This window comes from Magnolia sinica, chromosome 18, assembly GCF_029962835.1.
Source record: "Magnolia sinica isolate HGM2019 chromosome 18, MsV1, whole genome shotgun sequence".
In the NCBI taxonomy this organism is placed as follows: domain Eukaryota; kingdom Viridiplantae; phylum Streptophyta; class Magnoliopsida; order Magnoliales; family Magnoliaceae; genus Magnolia; species Magnolia sinica.
Genome location: NC_080590.1, coordinates 7,762,279 through 7,787,088, shown reverse-complemented (window position 1 = coordinate 7,787,088; position 24,810 = coordinate 7,762,279). Strand labels below are relative to the sequence as shown.

At 42.4% G+C, this 24,810-nt stretch overlaps 1 protein-coding gene across 1 annotated transcript; it reads right to left on the bottom strand.

The window, feature by feature from the left end:
• Positions 1-289: 289 nt before the first annotated feature.
• On the bottom strand, positions 290-4,076 carry LOC131233128 (uncharacterized). Its single transcript, XM_058229732.1, has 2 exons — positions 3,096-4,076; positions 290-1,917 (listed from the first exon to the last, which is right to left on the bottom strand). The coding sequence occupies exons 1-2, from the start codon at positions 4,063-4,065 to the stop codon at positions 470-472; spliced, it is 2,418 nt and encodes an 805-aa protein (XP_058085715.1). The 5' UTR covers positions 4,066-4,076; the 3' UTR covers positions 290-469.
• Positions 4,077-24,810: the final 20,734 nt, after the last annotated feature.

The following is a 24,810-nucleotide window of genomic DNA, read 5'->3' as shown; positions in this document are numbered from 1 at the left end:
ATCTATTGGCCGCTGTAGACCCTCAATAAATGTACTGTTCGGAGCTACTAGCCTTTTAAGACTCATAATAAAAGTCTTTCTACATAATCTACTTGTGCGATTTATCTACAAATGAAAGGTTACCTCTCATGAGCAAAGGCTAACAGACCGATCCTTAAAGAAGGGATCAGAACGTTAAACCCACGAAAATCTACAAGGGGATCCTCTTAACGTAGGGGAAAAGCCCCAAGATGACCCGATTCCCTAAAAAATGGGTCGGCTCATCACACAATGACAAACCTATGAAAACTACTAAGGGGCGCGCAATTCGTGGGGCGGTTGACCTCTCAAAAGGTCGATCCTTAAATACTAACAACAAAAAATCATCACAACAATTAACACATGTGAATATGCCACCTCCCAAGGATCATTCATTCATAAAAAAAAAATTTTATCCATGAAATATAAAAAAATATGTATAATAAAAGTCTCATTCCCTCCGAGTAGAGGGACCAGCCACCGAGCTGGGGGGCTGAGTGTCAGGGCCGGCCTCGACGAAAGGAGGAGCACTCTCAGGATCATCTGCCGCGACTGGTTCGGCATCCTCAGCCTTGTCTGCAGCAAGAGCGTCGAGGTCAATGGTCGGATAAAACTTTTTAACCTCGGCAAGGCAAGTGTCGAAGCCGGTATTGTAGCCAAAGAAATATAACTTGTCCATTTCTCTAGCCCTCTCCGCCGACTCCTTATATGCTGCAACTGCTACGGTAACTTGCGAAGCTGCTCGGGCCTCAAGTTCACCTCGTAGTCTTTCTTGATTTGCAGCAGCCACGGCCTCGAGAACAGTCCGCTGTTGAGCCAACCCCTCGGTAGCTTTGTGCCTCACCCTCTCGAGGTCTTTCTCTAGTCGTGAGGCATCACCTTCTGCATCCTCGAGAGAGATCTCTAGACACCTAACTGCCTCCCGTAGGTGCCTGACTTCAGGGTTGGCCACGTCCAAGCGAGCTTGGAGTTGGTTAACCTCGCCCTGGAGCGCTAGCTCCCTCACTCGACCCCTGGCAGCTGCCCTTCTCAGTTCCTCTCGCTCCGCAGCTGAAGCCTCCAACAGTTTCTTGAGCTTAACCCTCTGTGCCTCGAGTTTGGCCATCCGCGCCTCTTGCTCTGCCTTCTCCACCACAAACTTAGCCCTCTCCGCCTCAAGCCGTTCCATCTCCTTCAACCTCTCCTTCACCTCCACCATCATTGGTAGCGACTGGTAACAAACTGCCGCGTAATCGTTCATGAAGTTGATGTGACGTAGGGAGAGGGTGGCGGCTATCTTTGCCTCTGGTGCATGCTTGGCCGCCCACGGGTTCAGCAAAGCCATGTGATAACCGGAAGGCAGAGTTTCTGAAGTGGGCTCAGAAGTTCCTCCGACCCCACTGACCACGGAAGCTTGAGCAGCAGCCTCAAGCGTGGTAGTATATCTGACAAGGGCGTCGGTTCGGCCGACTAAGAGCTCAGCATTAGCGGTAGGGTAGTGAGCTACAGATCGTACAGGGACAACAGAACCAGGAATCTCCCCAACCACCTCTCTCCTTACCCCTGAAGGCGAAACCTCAGGAGCTTGCTCCTCTGCAGATGACTTCGAGATGGTGATGGGCTCGACTCCGACAGGGGCCTCGGGGGCTCGTGCTTCAGGGGCAGGGGTCGGGGGAGCGATGGGAACGGCTTCAGATGGAGCCATGACGGGCACAACTTCGGTTGAGAAGGTCATGGCCACAGCAGGAAAAGGTCTGGCGACGGGAGTAGAGGTTATGACTGCAGCTAAAGCAGGTTCAGCCTCAGAAGTCTTCCTCATCTTCGAAGTCACCTTCGTCCTTAGCTCAGATGAGAGGACTACGTCCATCGGAGGGCGCGACACTATCGACCTCTGCTTCTTCAAGCCGCCTGCCTCCATTCCTGTCCAAAAGAGGGAATCAGCACCGAACCACAGGAAGCAGCGGTGCTAAGACACCCACCGTTGAAACCTTTATGGTCCACCGTGTTGTTTATTTTCCATCCATTGATATGGTCATAAACACGAATGAAGCGAAAAAAAAAGAACGAGATGATATCTTGATCCGTGGTTCCCCAAAACTTTTCAACGTTACAAATTTAATCCCCACTGTGTGATCCAGTTTAGCATTGGATATTCTTTTTTTTTTTTTGGGGCTCAAATTCTAAAACGACATGAAAAAATGAATGAACAGTGTTTATGTAATCCATACATCATGGCGTCCCATCGGATCCCAATCTGTCTCGAGCTTGGAACATGAGGGGCGGAAGCTAATCCGCTTCCTCGTCATGAAACTCGACCTGTCCTAGTACGTTATGAGCTGATTGCGCCGACCACGGTGGTGTGTTGACATGGCAAAGTTATGTCACTCCTCCATCGTGCATGTGTTATATAGACACTGTCCATACATTTCTTAAGATCATTTTAAAACATGAGCTAAGAAATAGGAGATTCAAAGCACAAGTAGACCATACGACAGGAATGAAGGGGATAACGATACCCACCATTGAAACCTTCTTAGGGTCCAATATATGTTTATTTTCCATACAACCTGTTAAAAAAGTTAGACGGACCAAGAGGAAGGTGAACCACAAATATCAACTCGATTCAAAACTTCTGTGGTGCTGAAAAGTTTACAATGGTAAGCGTTTAAGCCCAACAACTTTTGATGGTGCAGTCAACTTAAGCTTTGAATTTTTTAATTTTTGGGCTCATGTCTTAAAATGATCAAATGACAGCGTGGATATGACAGTGCGAATATAACACATAAATCAGGTTAGGGTCATAGAAATTTGCCACGTCAAAACACCACGAGGTCGGTGGTGTGTCCACATCACGCAATCCGCGTCACGCATACGCAACGAAGTCTGGTCAACTAGTCACGTGGTGCGCGGCCACGGAAACATGAGTGGATTGAACCACACAAGCTCTATGGTTCCTTCATAACTTATGTGTAATCCACTCCTTTCACCATGTGAGAAACCTTATTTGAACCGTACATAAAAAAATATTTGCACGATATAAAACTTTTATAGGACACCAATGAAAATTGTGTGCAATTGCTCATGAGAAGGAATCAAACCTTTATGAATGCCAGGAGCATGCTGCCACCTGTCAGCATCAGGACTATTCCGTGCCATCCCTCCTGGAGATGCCAATGACTGAATAGGCCCGGAGAGAATCCCACTACCATACTGACCAGATGGCTGTCCAGGTGGATTCCGTAAATCCCCGTGATTGCCACATTGGCCAGGCCGAAAATTTATAACAGCACCACCATGACCAACATCCAGACGTGGATCACGTCCAGAAGCAAAAGGGCCAGGTGCTTTGCTCCATTTGTCATCATCCACAATACTGCTACCACGGTGGTCAGGACGAGATCCTCCACTTGGCCTATCTGTAATCCTTCCAGAACTTGGATATGATTCACGTTCGACAAGATGGGGATTAGCCACCGGACCACTCATTATGGCATCTACTATATCAGATCCAATCTCCAAACCTAAAGGAAGGTCGGTATATTGCTCTGAAAACGTCAAGAGGAAATCTTTAGAGTACTTCTTTTTACGTGAAACTCCACTTCCATATTCATCGTCATGCTTACCGGCACCATCTAACTGTTCCCCATTTTCTAACGTTTTCAGTTTTGGACTGGAAATCTCCACCACGTCTTCCCAATCCCAATCATCGATTTCCGCTTTACTCTGCGCATCATCCTCAGTTGCTGGAAGATCCTTCTCAGTAGCATCTGCAGATACCTGCTTGACATCAGAAGTACTATCCACAATTTCTGGAGTAATAGCTGTCTCAGGCTTCTCCTCTGGACCCTTGTAAGCCATATACAGGTCAGAACTTGTCCCTGCAGCATTTGCTTTCAAATGAAATTCCCTTCTCTTTTTCTTCTTTCCTGCAGCACCCTTGGCTCTATTCTGTTCCAAAGAGATCCTATCCTTGGATGCTGACAATGAAGTAGAAACTGGACCACTGCTCATGTTATATGCACTTCTCCCTTCAAGTTTCTGGGCACTTTCAGACGAATCTGAAAGCATAGCAGGGGCAGAACTTGCACTTCTCCCTTCAGATTTTGGCTGCTGAAAGTTATTTTCTGAAACCATCTCAATTTCCCTTTGCTGATGATGAGCACTAGCTTCACCAGGTGATCTCAGTAACTTGGATGGCTCACCCTTGACAGTAGATGGATTCACTGCCACAGAAGAGATACCAGCCTTTGCTGCAAGTGGAACAACAGGTGGCTTCACTGTCACCTGAACCGAAGCTGTTGGGGCAGAAACCATTACATGACCATCATGAGTGCGTTCCACATTCATGGGTTCGGACATGCCCTGCACAGGAGGCCCGGCCTTACTAACAGGCAAGGGGTTCATAGCAGAGGGGTTCATAAAAGATATGGCTTGCCCACCTTGTCCAACGGAGTAGTTATATCTTGATGCAGAGGAACTGGGAGTCATTTGGGAGCCTGTTAAAGGAAGAGAAGACGAAGGTTGAAAGAAGATGGGAGCGGAATTATAAGAATTGGGTATAGGATAGTAATTGATTGAATGAGCAGGAGAGACGGATGGAATGGGCTGAGATTGAGGGGGCACATTAGGATGAGACCTTTGCCCCGAGGAGCCAACATCCAAATGCGAGTCTGTCCTTTTATTATCAAGTTTGTGAGTTTCTGGATGAGTTATCTTGACAGCTTTTTGAGGAGCACCAAATTTTCCAGCCTGCTGTTGAGTAAATTGCGGGGGCATTCCAATTCCGAGGTTGCCCAACTGGGGGACCATTTGACGACCCATCTTAGGTGCAAAGCCCAGGCTTTGTCCCTGATGCATCATCCCTTGAGGCTGCAATGGATGAGATTGGAGACTTGGAACAAAAACCTGCTGCTGAACCTGGGCAGCATTGCCCACAGGTAGCATTTGCAGTAAAGGGGCCGTGACACCCTGTGACTGAATCTGTGGGGTAGGGCCACCAAATTGTATAGGAACTTGTGGCTGCTGAAATGGCATGGGCATAGACATTCCGGTCATGGGCAGGACAGAAGACTTTTGGGCTGTCGCGGCAGGGGCAGCTGGAATAGAAATGTGTATATCCCTCTTTGTCTGTGGTTGTGGATGAGATGATGCTGTGTTAGACTGGTTCATGCTACCGACATCCTTCCTCATCTGCTGCTGCTTAAGAACAGGAGGGATAGGCATCGTGGGCACGCCTCTAACAGAAATATGACGTGCCTGCAAAGTAGACTTACAAACTTTTAAACACGTCACATTTGAAGATATGAGACTAACAACAATAGTTGCTTATGGCTATGTTACTTTGAGAATACACAGTTGTCGGAAACTTGTACTGAAGATGCAGGGAAGACCAATAGTACCATATACAATTTTTTTTTAACTCTTTAACATCAGTGTGATATCAGCTGATTGGCAACATGCTTGAAGATTATTGTGCAGCAAGTGTGGTGGGTTGTCCGGGTGATGGGAGTGTGTGCAGTCTCGGTCGCCCGTTGCTTCTCAGGCCCAGGGTCATGGGGGTTTATGGTTCCCTCCTTGTAGGAGAAATCTCAACACTGTGGGGCGTTGCTTGCCATTCTTTGGACTCTGTGGGGCGAGAAGAATAAACCTTGTTTCCAGAATAGAAGTGGCTTTCTTTTGGGCACTATTGGTCGGGCTAAATTGTTCACCAAGTGGGTGCCCTGATTTCCTACTTGTATCTTGGTTTGTTTCGGTTTGCATTTGTTTGTGTTGGCCTCTTGGCTCTCTTAATAAATTACATTACTTTTTAGATAATAATAATAATAATAAGACGGTGGCAGCGAGTCAAGCACAAGATGATGGTGAATTGGTTATTCATAAAGGCATACTGGAAGACATAATATCGCCCCACCATCTCTCTCCCTTTTATTAAGTGAATCACATCGCCCTACTATCATTATAAGTTTATAACAAAAGAAGAGAAAGCTATATTAAACCTATCTGGCAACTACAAACCTGGTCACGCTTTTGCTCATCCAAATTAGGTGGAGCTAAGCTAGTCCCGCTGCCACCCTTCCCTGCCCCACCCGAGGAGCTCCTTTGGTAGTTAGAGCTTCCGGATCGACCCGGTTTCCTCGCCTGGGCCTCGCTCTTCTCGGCCCTAGATTGATTGAGGGACATAAATCCGAACCGTCGTTCTACTAAATTTTCTCTTCTCTGCAATAGAAAAGGAACAGATCTACCGATCAGAGAATCTAAACGAGCATAAAACAGATCAAGAAAATGTGAATAAAGAGAAAGAAACCCTAGAAATCAGCATTTGGGAGGAGCAACGAAGAGCCCGTGAATTGCATCCAGAGAGGGAGGGTTTGGATGATTATTTACCTGAAGACGATTTGCAGAGAGAAAGAGAAAGATGTTAGGGTTTTAAACGGTGGGAGAGAGATTGAAGAGAGTGGCGGGAATCATGACGCGAGCGAGCGAGCGAGAGAGAAAGAGAGTCGAATCTGGATTTTTGGAAAGAAGGGCAGAGTAATAAGCGAAGGATTAAAAAAAAGTGGAAGAGAGAGACGAAGGGACGCGCTCCTGGGAGTTGCTTTGCTGACGAGTTATATCATACGTGGCCCGTATCTTTGAACGGTATATGCACGTGTTTTCAATTCTCACAAACGTGGCCCATGAATCGTTAATCTAGACCATTGATGTTTTTCGTCTCAACATGGATGTAGACCTACAAAATATTATGGATGTACCCGTTAAATGTCTCTTCTGCTTCATTTGTTATCTTCTACTGTCCGTTTATAAGCCACAAATTAAAGTATCAAGATTGCCATAAAAGACGCAACGCACCGAACCAATGGTCCGGATTAGCGAAACAGGCTTCACTCATCATGATTGAGGACGCTTTTGTGCTCTGCAGACAAGTCTAGTTCCGATACTCTGCGCTCTGCATTGCTTGCTCGCCTGCGGTTCTATTTCCTATTGCCGTGCGTTTCTTGCGTACTACTAAATTGTGGTAACTAAGCCACGGTAAGCCTTGCGTGCGTGTGACTCGATCTAGACCGACAGTGATATAGGCCCACTGTGGATGAGTTTCGGGGTAACGCGCAATCGTGTGGCTTTCTACCTTACGCGTGGCACGTGCCTCATATCCGAACCGTGCAGCCCGTGGGACCCATTTTTTTATGGTTTATGATTTTAAACAAAAATAAATTAGACTGGAGCTATGATCCCAACAGTAGAATGGTAGACATCTAACTGACCGTAAATGCAGCAAAAGCGAAGAAGTCCGTCAACCAAAGGTCAGGATTTTACTAATAAATGTGCTTAGTAATTGATCAATCTATAGTGAGTCTCGCTACGTGGGCTGTTCGGATTTGAGGCCAATGCCACGTGTACTGGTGTGGATGGGAGCGGATTAGGCCGGCCCAACCTCACCCAACACGCTGCAGTCCTGACCGTGGGGTCTATCTTGATGTATTTGTGGTACATCCATGCCGCCCATCTGTTTTTACAACTTTTTTTTAGAGATTTAGACGGAAAATGAAATGGATCCAAATCTCAGTTCGACCACACTAAAGGAAACAGCAATGATTGATTATTAAAAACTTCTTGTAAACTACGAAAGGTTTTTTTTTTTTTTATCAAACTGATATTTGTTTTTTTTTTTTTTTTTCCTTCATCAAGGTCTCTGTGACCCTACCAATAGATTGGATGACAAATAAACGTTACAGTGGGACCCAGGAAATTTTTTATTATGGCCGTTCAATCGCCACTTTTTCTTGTAGTACCGTCCACCTGAGATTGTATAAACTTCATTTTTGGGCTCATGCCTTAAAAGTGATAGGGCAGAGAGGATGGACTGCGTGGATATACCACACATACATTAAGGTGGGGCCCACGGTCAGGGCCATGCCGTGTTTGGTGAGGCCGGGCCGCACCTAATCCATTCCCAGTGTAGATAAGCTTGTTTAGTTCTAGCTGCAAGGCATCAAAGCCCTGGCAATGGGTTTTAAGATAAAGTAACGGTGAACGGATGATTATCAGCATCCGATCATCGTCCCAAGATTTGAACGTTTTAGATCGATGGACATGCATGCCAAGCCAACGGTTCTTGATTTGCCATGGCTTTACAGATTCTGCTGAACACACGCCGTAGTCTAACGTCTCTCCTTTGTGCGGTTGGGTGGGACTGTATGTGACCGACTTTTGTTGCCAATATGATGCATTCTCCTATTTTAGTTAGGTTTTACTGAGAAAATATATGACAGCAGGGAGGAGTATGAAAAATTTTACACATGCACACATCCACCGGGACTATAATAAATCCAGACCGTCCAATTCGCAGAAATTCATGTAAATATGCATGAACAATAACTTACACTAATGTATGGAAGACCTTAATCATCCGGTCGATGGAAACTTTTCCTCGAACATTGAATGTTGTACTCTAAACCGCTCAATTGATTGCAACATATCAATTGGGTAGGATTGACCAACGAGTGTCGTTCTCAATATCCACTCCGTTCAAATGGTGACCACCGATTTGGATAGTCAGGATCGAGTACATGTATGCCAGTTGCATACAGACCATAAACTGAATGGACGCATGCCAGAAACACGTGGCATTCAGTCTCCTCATTCAATCAAGAGAATCCAAGCCATGGAAATTTCCCAACAATGATAGAACGCAACCAAAGCACGAAATTTTGATTATGTCCAATGAAAATGACCATTGATCATTGTACTTTTAACTGTCCTTTTGTTGAACTTAGATCTCGACCATGTGATCATCAATCAATGTAATTTCTTATGCAATGCACCATCCTTGTTGGAGATGATTATTAAAACGGTTTAACTTGACACATGTACGCTACCACGTGGATGTAGATGTAAGCATGCATATGATCCATTTACTATGCGGAGTATTTAATATTTTCTGGTCACACATTGAGCGGTTACTTGTTTCTCTAGGTTGATTATCTGTTTAGGAGTGATTTATGAGACCGGACCCGTTTGGAGCCCACCATGATTTTTTCATACCATCCAAACCGTGCAAAAAGGTGGCCCCCAAAAACCAACCATCAAGTGGCCATGGGTGGCTTTTGGGTGGCTTTCCATTGTTTTCAACGGTGGGGCCACCATGTTTGCCATCCAACCTGTGTATCAAGTGAACCCCACCAAGATTATGAGAATTCGAAAGAAATCAGGCCCATGAGATCATCAGGTGAGCTACACCGCTGAAAAGAACGGACCAGCACACACATGCTTCCTCTCATGCACAGATGTTGGCGCTTGCTCGACTTGCACGTGATTATGCACGTTCATGCTCTCCCCGTCATAAAGGTAACTGTATCCACCATCGTAGCCAGGTACCGTGTAAATGGATGGCCAGTAACAAACAAGAAGTGCCAAGGGACTGTGTAAAGAATTATCAAATGACGTTGTTCGCATCCGTTGCTCGAGGGAAAGTTCCCATCCACCCACATCTTTCCATTGGCGCATCCGTACCGTTAAAAGATGAACCACTACCCTAAGATCACCTTCCATGAAAATCCCCTCTCACTCGCTAAGTAGGCCAGACCTGTATGGTGAGTTGGAGCAAGCTTCCACGGATTTTCAACGGTGAGGATCAGCTAATGAATGCAGCAGCCTGATTCTCAAAAATAATCTACATGGCATGGCCCACCATTTTCACGGCTCAGATATCGCGTGAATGTTATGCGCTGGCAAGAAATGGCGAAGAAAGTTGCATGTGAAGTTCATGCACCTTTCTTGGATGAGATCAGCTCTCTTTTCTTTCCAAGGGAAGTTGTACTTGCTTTCTTCGCTACGAAGCATAGAATTATATTTTTAAAAATCACGCATTTCGCATTGTGATTCAATCCAAACCCTTCAGATTATACTGAACGGATGATCCAACGAATGTGATTCAAGAGCCATGGCCGGCCCCCACTATTTGGCCGGTTGGTATATGAATACACGTACGCCGTTTGTGATGGCTGTGTGCATGTATAATATTCTCGTATTCTACACCGTATTTGATGACTAACTAGGCCAATGTGTCAAATATTTCCGAGATTTCGCAGGAATTTCAAGATGTCGGTATTTTTAAATTTTCATTAAATTATCGCAGTATGAACTGAATATACGATGATAAGTAAATAAATATTTAGAAGTTAAATTAACTAATTTTACAGATACCTTTCTTAATTAGTTTATTGTTTTACAAACAAATAATTTTTAACATTTTCGGCAAGATATTATTTCCGTAGGAAAAAGTCAAAATCTGAAAATATCTTGAAAAACTACTGTACGATAACTTGCCAAGAACGAAATTTGTCGTGCCATTCAGGCCAGCGCTGTGACGCATGCAATGTAGCAATGCTGAAACGTACGGTATGCTCCATGCTTCAAAGATCCCAACCATCTAGACAACGGTTGTGATCAGAAAATGGATGCACCGTGTGGATATAACACTTACGTTATGACAGGCTTAAGGGAGCACGGACGCGGATTTGCTGCTAAAGGCTTTGGAAGGAGGTTCACGCGGCATTGGGACGCTAGGTGGATCCCACCTTTGTGATAAATCCACACCGTTTATCAGTTCTGGGAGATCAATTTGAAACATGCGGACAAAAATGAAATGTATCAAAAACTCAGGTGATCCGTACCAGAGGAAACAGTGTAGATTCATTGGCCACCGTTTGAAACATTGGTATGGCCACGAAGTTTCATATCGGGCTAAGGTTTTTGTGTTTTCACTTCGTTCGATTGGGAATGACCTTGTAAACGGTTTTGATAGAATATAAATATAAATGCAGATCCCACGAAGGTTTTAACAGTAGAAAATATTTTTCCAGTTTTCCTTCTCTTCTGGCCCACTTGAGTTTTTTATACACCTTATCTTATGTATTATATTCTAAAATGAGCTTCCACAACGAATGTACGGTGTAGATTTCTCACAAACATTACTGTGGGCCCCACTTAGCATCCACCGCAGGAACTTCGTGCCAAAGCCCCTTCGCTGGAAATCCGCGTACTCTGCCACGTGAACACAGTAACCATTGGGTGCTGTATTCCACACTACGCAATCGGACAGGGATTAGATACTGACGGGTTAAGCTGCGAGAGCCGCTATTGAAGTGACGTCACCAAGTTCTGTGGGACCCACCATGATGTATTTGTTGTATCCACACAGTCCATCCATCTGGAGATATCAATTTAAGGCATGAGCCAAGGAATAAGCTAGATCTAAAGCTTGAGTGGATCCCACCATAAAAAAAAAGTGGGAAGAGTGACGCAACCATTGAAACCTTCCTAAGGTCACTATGATGTTTATCTATGATCCAACTTGTTCATAAGTTAAGACAAACATTGAAGAAGGGAAAACACAAATTTTAGCTTGATCAAAAACTTTTGTGGTCCTAAGAAATTTATAACTATGAGCGGCACTCCGTCAACTATTTTCAGTGGTGGGTCCACTCGAGCTTTGGATCTAACTCATTCTTTGACTCATACCCAAAACTGATATCTCCAAATGGATGGACGGTGTGGATACAACACATACATCATGGTGAGTCCCACAAAACTTGATGACAGCACTTAAGCGGAGCCCGTGGCTACTCAACCTGTTAGGGCCTGTTTGGGAGCATGGATTTAGACCCCTGGATTTGGAATCCAAGGACTGGAAACCCCCTGGATTTGCAATCCTCACATTGTGTTTGGCACCCTGGAGTGTGAATCAACTTTGATCCAAAAATACTTATGCATGGTATATTTATGGGGGTTTCAATTTAATTATTAAATCAACTTTAATATCTTTAATTAGTAAGATATAAAATTTTTGACACTATTGTTGTGATAAGCCCGCTGAAATATATACTTTGCCTGAAAATGATGAAATTCCGAGTCCCGAATGGACCGCAAGCACAAGATCATTTTTAAGTAACTAATCAATGATTTTTAATCGTTGATTAATATGGACAATGTTTGGACGGTGCTAATTTACATGGACAATGTTTGGACGGTGTTGATCATCATTAGTGGGCCATGTGCTCAATAGAATAATAGTGTACAGTGACACACACATGTCACACATGCAACTATTAAAATGATTTTAGGTGTAATCCAAACTCTCACCGTAAATAGCAAACCCCTCAAAGAAGGGATTAGAAACCCTTTGGATTTCCAATCCCCTCTAATCCACATTGCAAATGATCCCTTTTAGGGCCTTTTTGGCCAGGTGAATCCCAGGGGACTAGGAGGGATGGGATGGATTTTAAGGTAATGATTATGGTGTCAGTGGATTGGTTTAAGATCCATGGGATTGCTATATCCCGGGACAAGTTCACTGGGTCTATTTGGCACGCATAGCATGCATATCTTGAGATTTTAACTTCCAATCCGTCCAACCAAGGGATGGGATCAATTTTAAGGTAATGATGGTGGTATCAGTAGATTGTTTTAGGATCCACGGGATTGCTTATATCCCAGGACAGGTTCTCCAGGTGTGTTTGGCTCGTCATGCATATCCGGGATATCGTGATCCCATCCCTCTTAATACCTTGGGATCGGTTTGGCCAAACAGGCTCTTAGCATCTAATCCGCGTCCTACGCAATAACAATCCCATGCCAGCACGAAGGGGATTGGATGATGAACCCAACCCCACCCATCTAGGTGGTGTTAGGGGTTGTGGGGCCACCATGATGTTTGTGTTTTATATCCATGCCGTCCATCTGCTTTGCCATGTCATGAATCAAAAAATGAACCAGATCAAAAGGTCAAGTAGACAACACCACACAAAACAGTGAGAATAATAACATCTACTGTTGAACCTAACACTTCTTCGGCGCACCATAATGTTTATTTGCCGTCCAACCTGCCGTTAAGGTCACACGAACTCAAATATCAACTTGATACAAAACGTGTGGGCCTAAGAAGCTTTTAAGATCGGCGTTCAATCACCACCGATCCCAGTGGCGTGGTTTACTTAAGCTTTTGATCTGCTTCATTTTTTGTACCATTTCTTAAGATGAGCCAGCAAAATGGCCGGACGGTGTGGATAAAACAAATAAATTACAGTGGGGCCAACGCCACCCAGCTGGGTTGGTGGGTCACCACCCAATGCACTTCCGTGCCAACGGTTTGGATCACTGATCGTGGGCCCACTCGCACAAACTGAAAATCCAGACAAAACTCAACCCCACGAGGGGAACGCATTTGCGTGGGCGGCACGCTTGTCAAAGACCAGATCGTTCATAGTCATAGATAGTGCGTGTTATGAACGCACCAGATGAATGTTCGCAGTGCACCCTACCGCCTGAATGGCCAGATGTCTGACACGTGTGCCATCAATCTTATTTATCACGTGCGTTCTACTCTCCACGTGATGACATGAAGCATAGATCCTTCCATATAGATCGCAGGATCTCAAATATTGCACTCTCCTATTTCTATTTTTCTGTCACCATATTTCAACCGTCCATTTTCAGATCACTGACGCACATTCAGGATAGTTCGATGACTGATGATTCGTAATTTATGGTCCTTGCTTATAACAGCCTCGATCACAGTAGCTATGGCAATTTCCTGCCATGACTCATCCGCCGTACAAGTGGCGTACACGTGCATCAATTTACAATGTCCAAATACCAAGGCTCATTGGGAGTGGACCATATCTCAAATAATACACTGATGGAACAAACCCAACCATCCCAGATGGGGGCTATAAAAAAAATATTGTTAAAGTTAGATTTAACGGTCAAGATTGGTTCCCGCCATGATATGCGGTTATGATGGAACTGGGTTTATCTGTTGTAACCCTCCCCTCCATTGTAGCCGGAACGTTAGGGTACTTCTGGAGAGAAGTTGTATTTCAGTTGTATTTCTACGCGCAAAGTACGTAACATACATGTCCCGTCTCTCGGCTCGTGGGAAAGAGGTTTGCTACTGTACATCTTGGCGTACTGATAGAGTATTAGGCTGGGATTAGAGATGTTGAGTCTGGGTCCATTTTTCAGTCATCCAACCCGTTTATATGATGGGCCTCAGAGGAAGATTGGTAATAAAGCTGTTAGCTTTAGAATTCTTTTACAATTTATCTTTTAACTCATTTTATTTGAATATGGACCGCTCCTTAAACGTTGATATCAGGTTTAGGATCTTTCAATCTCGAAGACTTTAGGGCAGCTGCCTCCATCCATGTCTTTCGTGGATCAACGGTTTAGATGACAAAACATGACATGAAACCCAACTGCTGTAGTACCGAGACCCATAGTTACCTTCGTGGAAAGCGTTCGGCCATTTCACACGTAGCAGGTCCTATGCATCAGCTGGGTTTGCGAGAATGCGGGTTAGGTACATGTTCTCCGCTCGGATGGCACACGTGCCAGATAACGGTACTGAGCGGTGAAAAAGCCTAGTACAAAAAATGGTACATGGCCTGATTCCTTTGGGCGTGGTTTGGGTGGATCCGAGGTCGGTGAATCCCTAACTGTGGGGCCCAGTGTGATGGATATGCCTTACTTCCACACCATCCATTCATTTTGATAATTCATTTTACGTTATGGTCAAAAAATAAAGTAGATCCAAATCTTAGGTGGACCATACCACGAGATAAAGTAGTGATTGAATCCCCACCATTAAAAACTTCATAGCCCCATAATGTTTATTTGTCATCCAACCCGGTCGTAAGGTCTCAAAGGCTTGGACGAAGAGACCACACAAATATCAGCCTGATCCAAAACTTTTATAGCTCATGAGAAGTTTTTAATGATCAATTACTACTGTTTTTTGTATTATGGTCCATCGGAGATTTTGATCTACTTCATTTTTGATATTATACCGTGATTATTCAAGATGGATGGACAGCACGGATATAATTCAGGGTTTACTGTTTAGGATTTATAATTCACATACATCAAGGTTAGCCCCACCGTCAAGGATCCCACCCACCTTGGTGGATCCCCGCATCCACCGAAGCCGCACCATTTCCTTCTGCGCTCTGTGAATGAATGGCTTGGATTTCTGGCATGCATATTACCTCTCGAGTGGGTCCGTCTGTTTGATGAAGCAAAAGACAAGCGCAACTCGGCTGTCACCCGGACCGGCAATGTGTGTGGGAACACCGTAGGACCCACCTGATGCATGCATTGTATATTTATACCGTCCATCTGTTTTGCCAGTTTATTTAGGGCACTGTCTAAAAAATGAAAAAATAAATATATTATCATTGAACAACATCACAGGAAACAGTGGTTATTAACCATTAAAAACCTTAAGTTGGCGACAAAAGTTTTGGACCCTTGAAAGTTTTAACGGCAGCTGTTCAACGGCCGCTATATCCCCCTGAATATCAGCTTCACTTATGAGACAAGACAGTTAGACGGCCTGAATATACAATGCGGTCAGGGTCCCCCACTCCCACCTACATCGCTGGTTCCCCAATCGCGGAAGTGGATTGGCTGGTGTACCACAAGCTATATATCTGCTGTAGACGCTCCTCGAGCTCCGTGCTGAGCCAACCGTTCAAAGGAGATCAAAGTTACATGGCCCCACAGTGATGTATTTATTATATCCACACTGTTCATCCATTTTTTGAGATCATTTTAGAGAATTATCCAAAAAATGAATAATATCCAAAGATCAACTGGATCACACCACAAATGGCAGCGGGGATAATGATTTTCACCGTTAAAAAATTATTAGGGCCCACATAATGTTTATTTTCCATCCAATCTTTTCATAAGTTCACAAATACATGGATGAAGAATAAAAATAAATTTCATATTGATCTAAAACTTCTGCGACACATAAAAGGATTTCAATGGTAAACTTTCAATCTCCTACTCCTTTTTGTCTTGTGGGCCAATTGATAGTTAGATTTGTCTTATTTATAGTCTCCAGGCTTAATATGAGCTCGCCAAATGGATGGATAGTTTGGATATAACACATATCTCATGATAAGGCCCACTGAACTTGCTGACATCAATACACCAGTTATATAGATGGCGAATCCGCTTCCCTCAATCGCAGCTAGGACGCAGGAAAGAGTGGTTACAGCCGCCATGTGGCGTATGACAATTGACAAGCATGTTCATAGTCATTGGATATGTGCGCATGTGCCGGACATCTCTACATCTCTATTATGGACAATTTTACCCACGTAATTCGTTTTGGATGAGTTATAGCTTCATCTTTCTCGAGAACATGAAAGTGTATTTATGAAAATTTGAAAAGTATATGCAGATATTAATAGGGAGAGGTTATCTCTGAAACTTTAAAAACTATGCTTCCTCAACTATACTTTCCCCTTGTACAATGAGAACCACTTACACTTGTTAGACGTTTGATAAATGACAAAGTGAAAGATAACTACAACAACTTACACGTGGGAAAGATAATGAATCAAAGTTAAACCATGCTTTCTTACTGAATTTAATTTTAATTAAAATACGTTGATATTGTTATCTAACTAGCAGCTATTTGGTGGACGTTTGATAAATGATAAAGTGAAAAATATTTAACAGTCCAACTACAACAAATAAATGCTCACTAATTGAGATTAAAAACATTAACTTAATGTGAAATTCAAAGAGTAATTTAGGTGACATTTGGCACCATGAGTTTGGGAGGATTTGAGGGGATTTCAAATCCCTTCATATGTTTGGCACCATAAAGTAATTGAGGATTTCAAAACTCTACAAAGAGGGGAGTTTCAAATCTAATGTGGAGGCTAGGATTACATCAAGTCACATGTGTAACATGTGTATTACGAAGCTACTAATCTATTAGGCACATAACACGTTGATAATATCAATTAAATTATCAACTGCATCACTAAAGTTACCTAGGTAGGATGACATGTGCCGTCCAAACATTGTCAATGTAAATCAACAGTTAAAATTTATTGGTTAGTCACTCAGATGTGATCTATGCTTGTAGCCCATCCAAGACTTAGAATTGCATCATTTTCAACCAAATTATATATTTCAACAAGCTTATTATAATCATTGTATCAAACATTACATGCCTACATTAATTAGGAATATTAAAGTTGATTTAGTAATTAAATTCAAATGCATAGCTACTTTTGGATTACTAGGGATTTTGAGTCAATGTGACAAATACAAATGGAGGATTTCAAATCTAGGGGATTGCTGATTCCAGGTATTTCAAATCCACAATGCTAAATGAGGCCCAATGTGATTTCCACTGCTCAAATGGCTTGACCGAGATAATAGTGACGTGCACAATTTCAAAGGGCATGAGTTTCAACCCTCACACCTTTGAATATGGAAAAAACTCTTGCTTCCTCATCCTCATCGCTCTTTTCAATGCCATGAGTTCCACGATCTCTCTATGTATGATTGCACCCGCAAGGCTCAATAGTAACATAAATGGTGTGAATAGTAGCTTTAGATAATTCTACCAATCCAAGTCGATGGTACGACATTGTTGGCTTGAAATTCAGCCACATGGTATGTGTGTGAGATTTGTGGCTGTGCCATAACTAATTGTGTTTGATTCAAATTAAAACCACCGACCCCCAACATTGAGATAGAGTGGTGCTTGATTGAATGTGCAATTAATTGTCTAGTTAGCCAACTACCGAGTGCGTCATCGGATGATTTTGTAGAGGTTGATGATATTCTTCTAGTGAGCTTATTTTTTCTTTAAAAATTAAGAACTTTCAAAAGTGCAACAATTATAATTTTGAACAAAAATAAGTTGAAGATGGATGCGGAAAAGATAGAAATTTACCACTAAAACGAAATCATCAACTTGATTAAGAGCAGTGTGCTGATGAGCGGGAGATAAGCAATGCTGACATTACAAGCTACGACTCAACACATAAGCGTAAGTGGATTATTCTTATGACTACGACCTTCCTTAAGATCAAACATGCATGCATGGATGAAAGAGAATTATATCGTGTAATTGTCATTAAGTCGGTCCGGCTTAAGATGGGAATGTACTGAGTTAATCTTAGAGATTAAAATTTCAAGGCGATTAAGCGATGGAGAAGGCTAAATGTTTCAGACAACTCGATAAACAACGTTGTGTTGGAGTTGAGTTAGTTATATTCAATTTAATTAATTTATTGTAGATTCTTCTCATTGTATTTTTCTCTGCTATTTATAAACTCCTTGATGGAATCATAAGAATAATTGTTGCATATGTGACGATTTCGTATGTTGCCAACTACAAAGTAACAGTTACTTTTATTTAATCGTGCTTAGCCTTTTATCGAATGCATATTTATCTTGTCCTTAGTCTCCGCACATTCTTCAGTAATAAGGTCGCCATCACGTGAACAGCACGCCCTTTCAAGAATTTGTTCTTAAATCAATTGTCCTTCATATATTCAACAAATGCGGTGTAAAACTTGTATTATCATGTGGCTGATTCTACACCGTTCATTAGGTACTACCAGATTTGGTCCAAACAAACACTAATTAATCGTAAATGTGAAAATTTTTAAGTTTAAAATAAATAATACAATTTATGGACTTTAATTCACATAGATATTAAATGTAAAGATTCAATGATTTTATTTATTTAACTCTCTAATCGATGGATGGCTGATGTGTCTAATAACCTAAACTATCTAAACCTTTTGATCCATTGTGGGATTATTTGAAGGACTGATTAATGAACATTTGTTTACCGAATCTGGACCATTAATTACTTTTCATTTTTGCAACTGCCAAAATTTTGTAGTTTGGACGATAGTACTCATGCTTTCAACGATGACTATGTTTGAAGGATTTAAGCCGTTGATATGTTCTTGACTTCCACGGCTAGGAACTTTCTACTTGAAGAACTGTTGGTGAACGGTCAATCTAAGACAAGTCCACCATGCAAACGGCTAGGATCATGGGATTGCGTCCTACCCCGCCCGAACGGAATTGGATTGTGTACCGAGTAACTCAGTATGCTAAGGGATACTGAGTTGACGTGTCATGAGCCAATTGGCTCTAAGATGTGGGGTGGCTTCCCTCCTACAAACGCAACTTCTCTCTCTTTTTCTCTCTTTCGTGCAAGGAGGAAACGTAGAAGGATCTACTGCTGCTTAGAGAGGTTTCAATGGTAGGCCCACTGTAAATGTATGTAGTCTATCCACGCTGTCCATCCGTTTTTCAAGCACATTTTAATGGTTGAGACCAAAATTGAATAATTTCCAATGCTCAAGTGGACCATGGAACAGAAAACATCGGGAATAATAATTTCCACCGTTGAAACATTACAGTGGCCCTTGGAGAGGTTTTAATAGTCGATGTCATTATCACCGCTGGTGTGGTCCACTGGATATCTGAATCTGCTTAATTTTCTGGATCATGCAGTAAAATTATCTGAAAAAAGTTATTAACGGCGTGGATAAAATCATTAACCTACAGGGGGTAGGACGCAATCCGCTTCCATTATATACCGGTTAACTCATTAGGCTTAGCGTGCGGATTAAATTCTGTGACGTTCACCATTATTTATATATCTTATCCACTCCGTTCATCTATTTTACCATATAATTTCAACACTTGAGCCCAAAAATGAATCATATATAAAGTTCAAATGGACCACACCACAGAAATAGTGTGAATTGAATGTCTACCGTTGAAAAATTCTTAGGGCTACAAAAGTTTTGTATTAAGCTTATATCTTTGTTTTCCCTTCATCCATGTCTTCATGATATCATGAACAGGTTGGATGACAAATAAGAATCACTATAGGGCCTAGAAAGGTTTCAACAGTGGAAATCATTACTTCTACTATTTCCTGTAGTATGATCCACTTGATCTTTGGATATGCTTAAAATTTGAGCTGAACGCCTTAAATTAGCTATAAAAACTAATGGATGGCATGGATTGACCACATACATTCATAGTGGGCATAACTAAGTTTACCCTATATGATAAAACCGTACTGAGTAACTCGGTAAGCAATCCGATTTCTGCTTGAACAGAGGGAAGCGGATTGCTCGCTACGCTTAGCGTACTGGGTAAACTCTATGAGGTCCACCATGATTTATGTATTTTATCAGCTCCATCCATCCATTTTCTCAGATAATTTTAGGGCTTTAGGCCAAAAATAAAGCATACACAATGTTCAAATGGATCACAAAAACAGTTAAATTGAACTTCAATTGTTGAAAATTTCTTGGGGGCCATTGAAGTTTTGGATCAAGCTTATATTTGTGTTTTCAGTTCATCCATGTCTGTATGATCTTATGAACAGGTTGGATGACAAATAAATACCACTGTGCAGCCTAGCAAGGTTTCAACAGTGGAAATTATTATCCCCATTTCTTGTGGTATGATCCACTTGATCTTTGGATATGGTTGAATTTTAGGCTAAACCCCTTAAATTAGATGGAAAAATGGATGGACGGCATGGATAGACCATATACATTCAAAGTGGGCCCAACTAAGTTTACTCCATATCATAAGAGCGTACTAAGTAACTTAGTATGCAATCCGATTTCAGAGGAGTGGTAGATACTTATACGTTTCCTCCTTGCATGAAAGATAGAAAGAAAGAAGCTAACGGCATTTGTTTTGGCATTCGGAGGAGAGAAGTGGCCCCACATCTTAGAGCAAATAAGCTCGTGACACGTCAACTCAGAACCCCTTAGGGCGTGTTTGGGCGGACCGATCCCATGGGATTTGGTAGGATGGGATCAATTTTAAGGTAATGATGGTGGTGTCAGTGGATTGTCTTAAGATCCATGGGATTGCTTATATCCGGACAAGTTCACTGGGTTTGTTTGGCATGCCCTGTATATCCTTGGATTTTACCTTCCAATTCATCCAACCAAGGGATAGGATCAATTTTGAGGTAATGATGGTGATGTCAGTGGATTGTCTTAAGATCCATGGGATTGCTCATATCCTGGGACAAGTTCACCGGATCTGTTTGGCTCATCATTCCTATACCAGGATATTGCCCATCCCGTCCCTCCTAATCCCATCTAATACCACATCCAGCGCCCGGCCAAACACGCCCTTAGCATTTTGAGTTACTCAGTACACAGTTAGATTCCTCTTGAACCAGGGTATTATTACTACTTCGGATATGTTTCTCTTGCACATGGAGGTGTCTGCAGTCATAAGACGGGGGGAAATTACAACGGCCATAAATAGATATTACAACAGCCATAAATCTCAAGAGAGGCGTTTACCATTATCCTCTGACTTGGACAGAGAAACTTTGGTCCTTTGGCTGAGCGTGATGGATGATACGGAGGCACTTACAAATTATTTAGAAACTGCATGAGTTGCATAACATCAATTCCAATTAAACTGTCCAAAATATGGGTCCACTTTAGATGTATCATGAGGTAAAATGAGGATCATTGGATTATCTGGTGAGGATAGATTGGTGGACATTAATTGGACGGTTAAAAATGAAATATGCAATAGTCCTTTCTTAACAGCGCGTACGAATTGGTGGTTAGGATTCTTCAGCAAATACTGTTTTTTACCATGATCTAGCAACGGTGTTTTTTTTTTTTTTTCTTTTTCTTTTTCAATCTACAATTTAGTCGCTTTAATGTGAGTCAATGTTTTCCACATATATGCCTGTCTATTAAGTGTCACTATCAGAGTATCAAAATGACTCCCTTAAATAAAGTTTACTGTCCTCTCCGCACAAAACGGTTAAAAGGCTCCTCTAAGGTGTCGAATATATTTCTATTCGCACTGACACGTGCCAGATCGAGGCCGTTCATCAATTGGGCGCGGATTAGATATTACGACCGCCTGTTTGGAGCTTGGGACAGGCAGAGGCTCCTAGGGGCTACCGTGATATATGGCTCTTATCCACACCATCCATCAATTTTTCTATATCATTTTAGATTAGTAGCAAAAAAATAAAAAAAAAAGAGAGGCAAATGTAAGGCTCATGTGCACCGAACCACAGGAAGCAGCTGCGCTAAGACACCCACCGTTGAAACCTTCTTATGGTCCACCGTGTTGTTTATTTTCCATCCATTGATATGGTCATAAACACGAATGAAGTGAAAAAACGAGATGATATCTTGATCCGTGGTCCCCCAAGACTTTTCAACGTTACAAATTTAATCCGCACCGTGTGATCCAGTTTAGCATTGGATATTCTTTATTTTTGGGGCCTGTTTGGCCTGGCGGATTAAGAGGGATTGGGAGGGATGGGATGGTAAAATCCCAGGATATGCCAAATGAGATAAACAGACTAATGAACTTGTCCCGGGATATAACAAACCCATGCATCTTAAACCAATCCACCGACATCACCATCATTACCTTAGGGCCTGTTTGGGTGGTGGGATTAGAAGGGATTAGGTGGGATGGGATTCAAAAAACATAATTATTATCCATGGCAGGGATTGTCTCCGTTGCCATGGGATAAGATTAACGCCATGCTTTGTTGGTAATATGGTGGTACATTGAATACCCACAATCATTTGAAATTATTGAGAATAACACACGTGTTATATCTAAACTGTTCATTTGTTATGTGACCTCATTTTCGTAAAAATGAGGTACATCCAAAACTTATGTGTCCCCAAAGAAGTTTTCAACGGTAAGTATTCAATCCCCATTGCTTTCTATGGTGGGGTCTACTTGAGCTTTAGATTTACCTGATTTTTTGACCCATGCTCTAAAATAATCTCGAAAAATGGGTGGACGGTGTGGATATAGCCCATACATTGTGGTGAGACCCACACAACTTGCTAACATTGAGTGAAATTGACACGGGACCCAATGCAACTCCATCTAATCTAATTCCAAGCTTTTCCATTCTTCCCAAACATGAAGTGGAATTGGCACGAGACTAGATGAATCCCATCCCACCTAATCCCTTCTAATCCCACTGCCCAAACACGCCCGGCTGATCCCATGGTATTAGGAGGGATGATATCGAGATATCTCGGGATATGCATGACGAGCCAAACAGACACGGTGAACTTGTCCCAGGATATAAGTAATCCCATGGATCTTAAAACAATCCATTGACATCACCATCATTACCTTAAAATTGATCCCATCCTTTGGTTGGATGGATTGGAAGGTAAAATCCCGGGATATGCCAGGCGTGCCAAACAGACCCAGTGAACTTGTCCCGGGATATAGCAATCCAATGGATCTTAAACCAATCCACTGACACCACCATCATTACCTTAAAACCCATCCCATCCCTCCTAATACCATGAGATTCGCCCCGCCAAACAGGCCCTTAAAATTGATCTCATCCCTCCTAATCCCATTCAATCATGCTTGGGTCATGTTTGGTTAGACATATTAGAAGGAATTGGAAGGTAAAATCCCAGGATATCTCATCCCTCCTAATCCCGTGGGATCCGTCCGGCCAAATAAGCCCTTGGGCGCAAATTCTAAAACGACATAAAAAAAATGGATGAATAGTGTTTATATAATCTATACATCATGGCATCCCATCGGAGCCCAGTTTGTCTCGAGCTTGGAAGGTGAGGGGCAGAAGCTAATCCGCTTCCTCATCATGAAACTCGACCTGTGCTAGTACATTCTAAGTTGATTGCGCTGACCATGGTAGTGTGTTGGCATGGCAAAGTTATGGAGCTCCACCATCATACATGTGTTATATTCACATTGTTCATACATTTCTTAAGATCATTTTAGAACAAAAGCTAAAAAATAAGAGATTCAAAGCACAAGTAAACCATACGACAGAAATGAAGGGGATAATGATACCCACCATTGAAACCTTATTAGGGTCCAATCTATGTTTATTCTGCATACAACCTATTAAGTAAGTTAGACGGACCAAGAAGAAGGTAAATCACAAATATCAACTCGATTCAAAACTTCTGTGGTGCTAAAAAGTTTACAATGGTAAGCGTTTAAGCCCAACAACTTCTGATAGTGCGGTCAACTTAAGATTTGAATGTTCTAATTTTTGGGCTCATGTCTTATGCTCAAATGACAGAGTGGATATGACAGTGCGGATATAACACATAAATTAGGGTGGGGTCATAGAAATTTGCCACGTCAAAACACCGCGAGGTCGGTGGTGTGTCCACATCACGCAATCCGCGGCACGCATACGCACTGCCTTCGAAGTCTGGTCAACTAGTCACGTGGTGCGCGGCCATGGAAATATGAGATGGAATGAACCACACAAGCTCTATGGGTCCTTCATAACTTATGTGTAATCCACTCCTTTCATCATGTGAGAAACTTTATTTGAACCGTACATAAAAAAATATTTGCACAATATAAAACTTTTATAGGACCCCAATGAAAATTGTGTACAATTGCTCATGACACCTCTTATTTCATGCGTTCTGATCCGCCTGAGTTTGGTATCAGCATAAATATTGTATTTTCAAATTATTATTATTATTATTATTTTTTTGAGTAACACCTGATTAACGGGTTTGATGAAAGACAAACATCATGATGGCCCCACATTCAAACCTACGGTTGGCATCCCATCCCATTATTCCATGTGAAGTGGCCAACCTACGCTGTGGATATGGATTTCTTTCTAATCAAGATTCTATTAAGTGATTACGAACCTGATGAACGGAGTGGATTTTACACATACAACATGTTATGCAAGCTGCCACCCTTGCCCGCGACTATGATTTTGCCCACTCACGCGAGTAGCCGTGGGAGGGATTAGGTGCGGCCCTGGCCTCGCCCCAGACGGTACGGCCATTACCGTGGGTCCCACCTTGATGTATTTATTCTATATCTACACGGTCCATCCGTTTTTAAAGATTATTTAATAGAACAATCCCAAAAATTAAATAGATCTGGACCATAATGTAGGAAACTTGGGTGATTGACCAT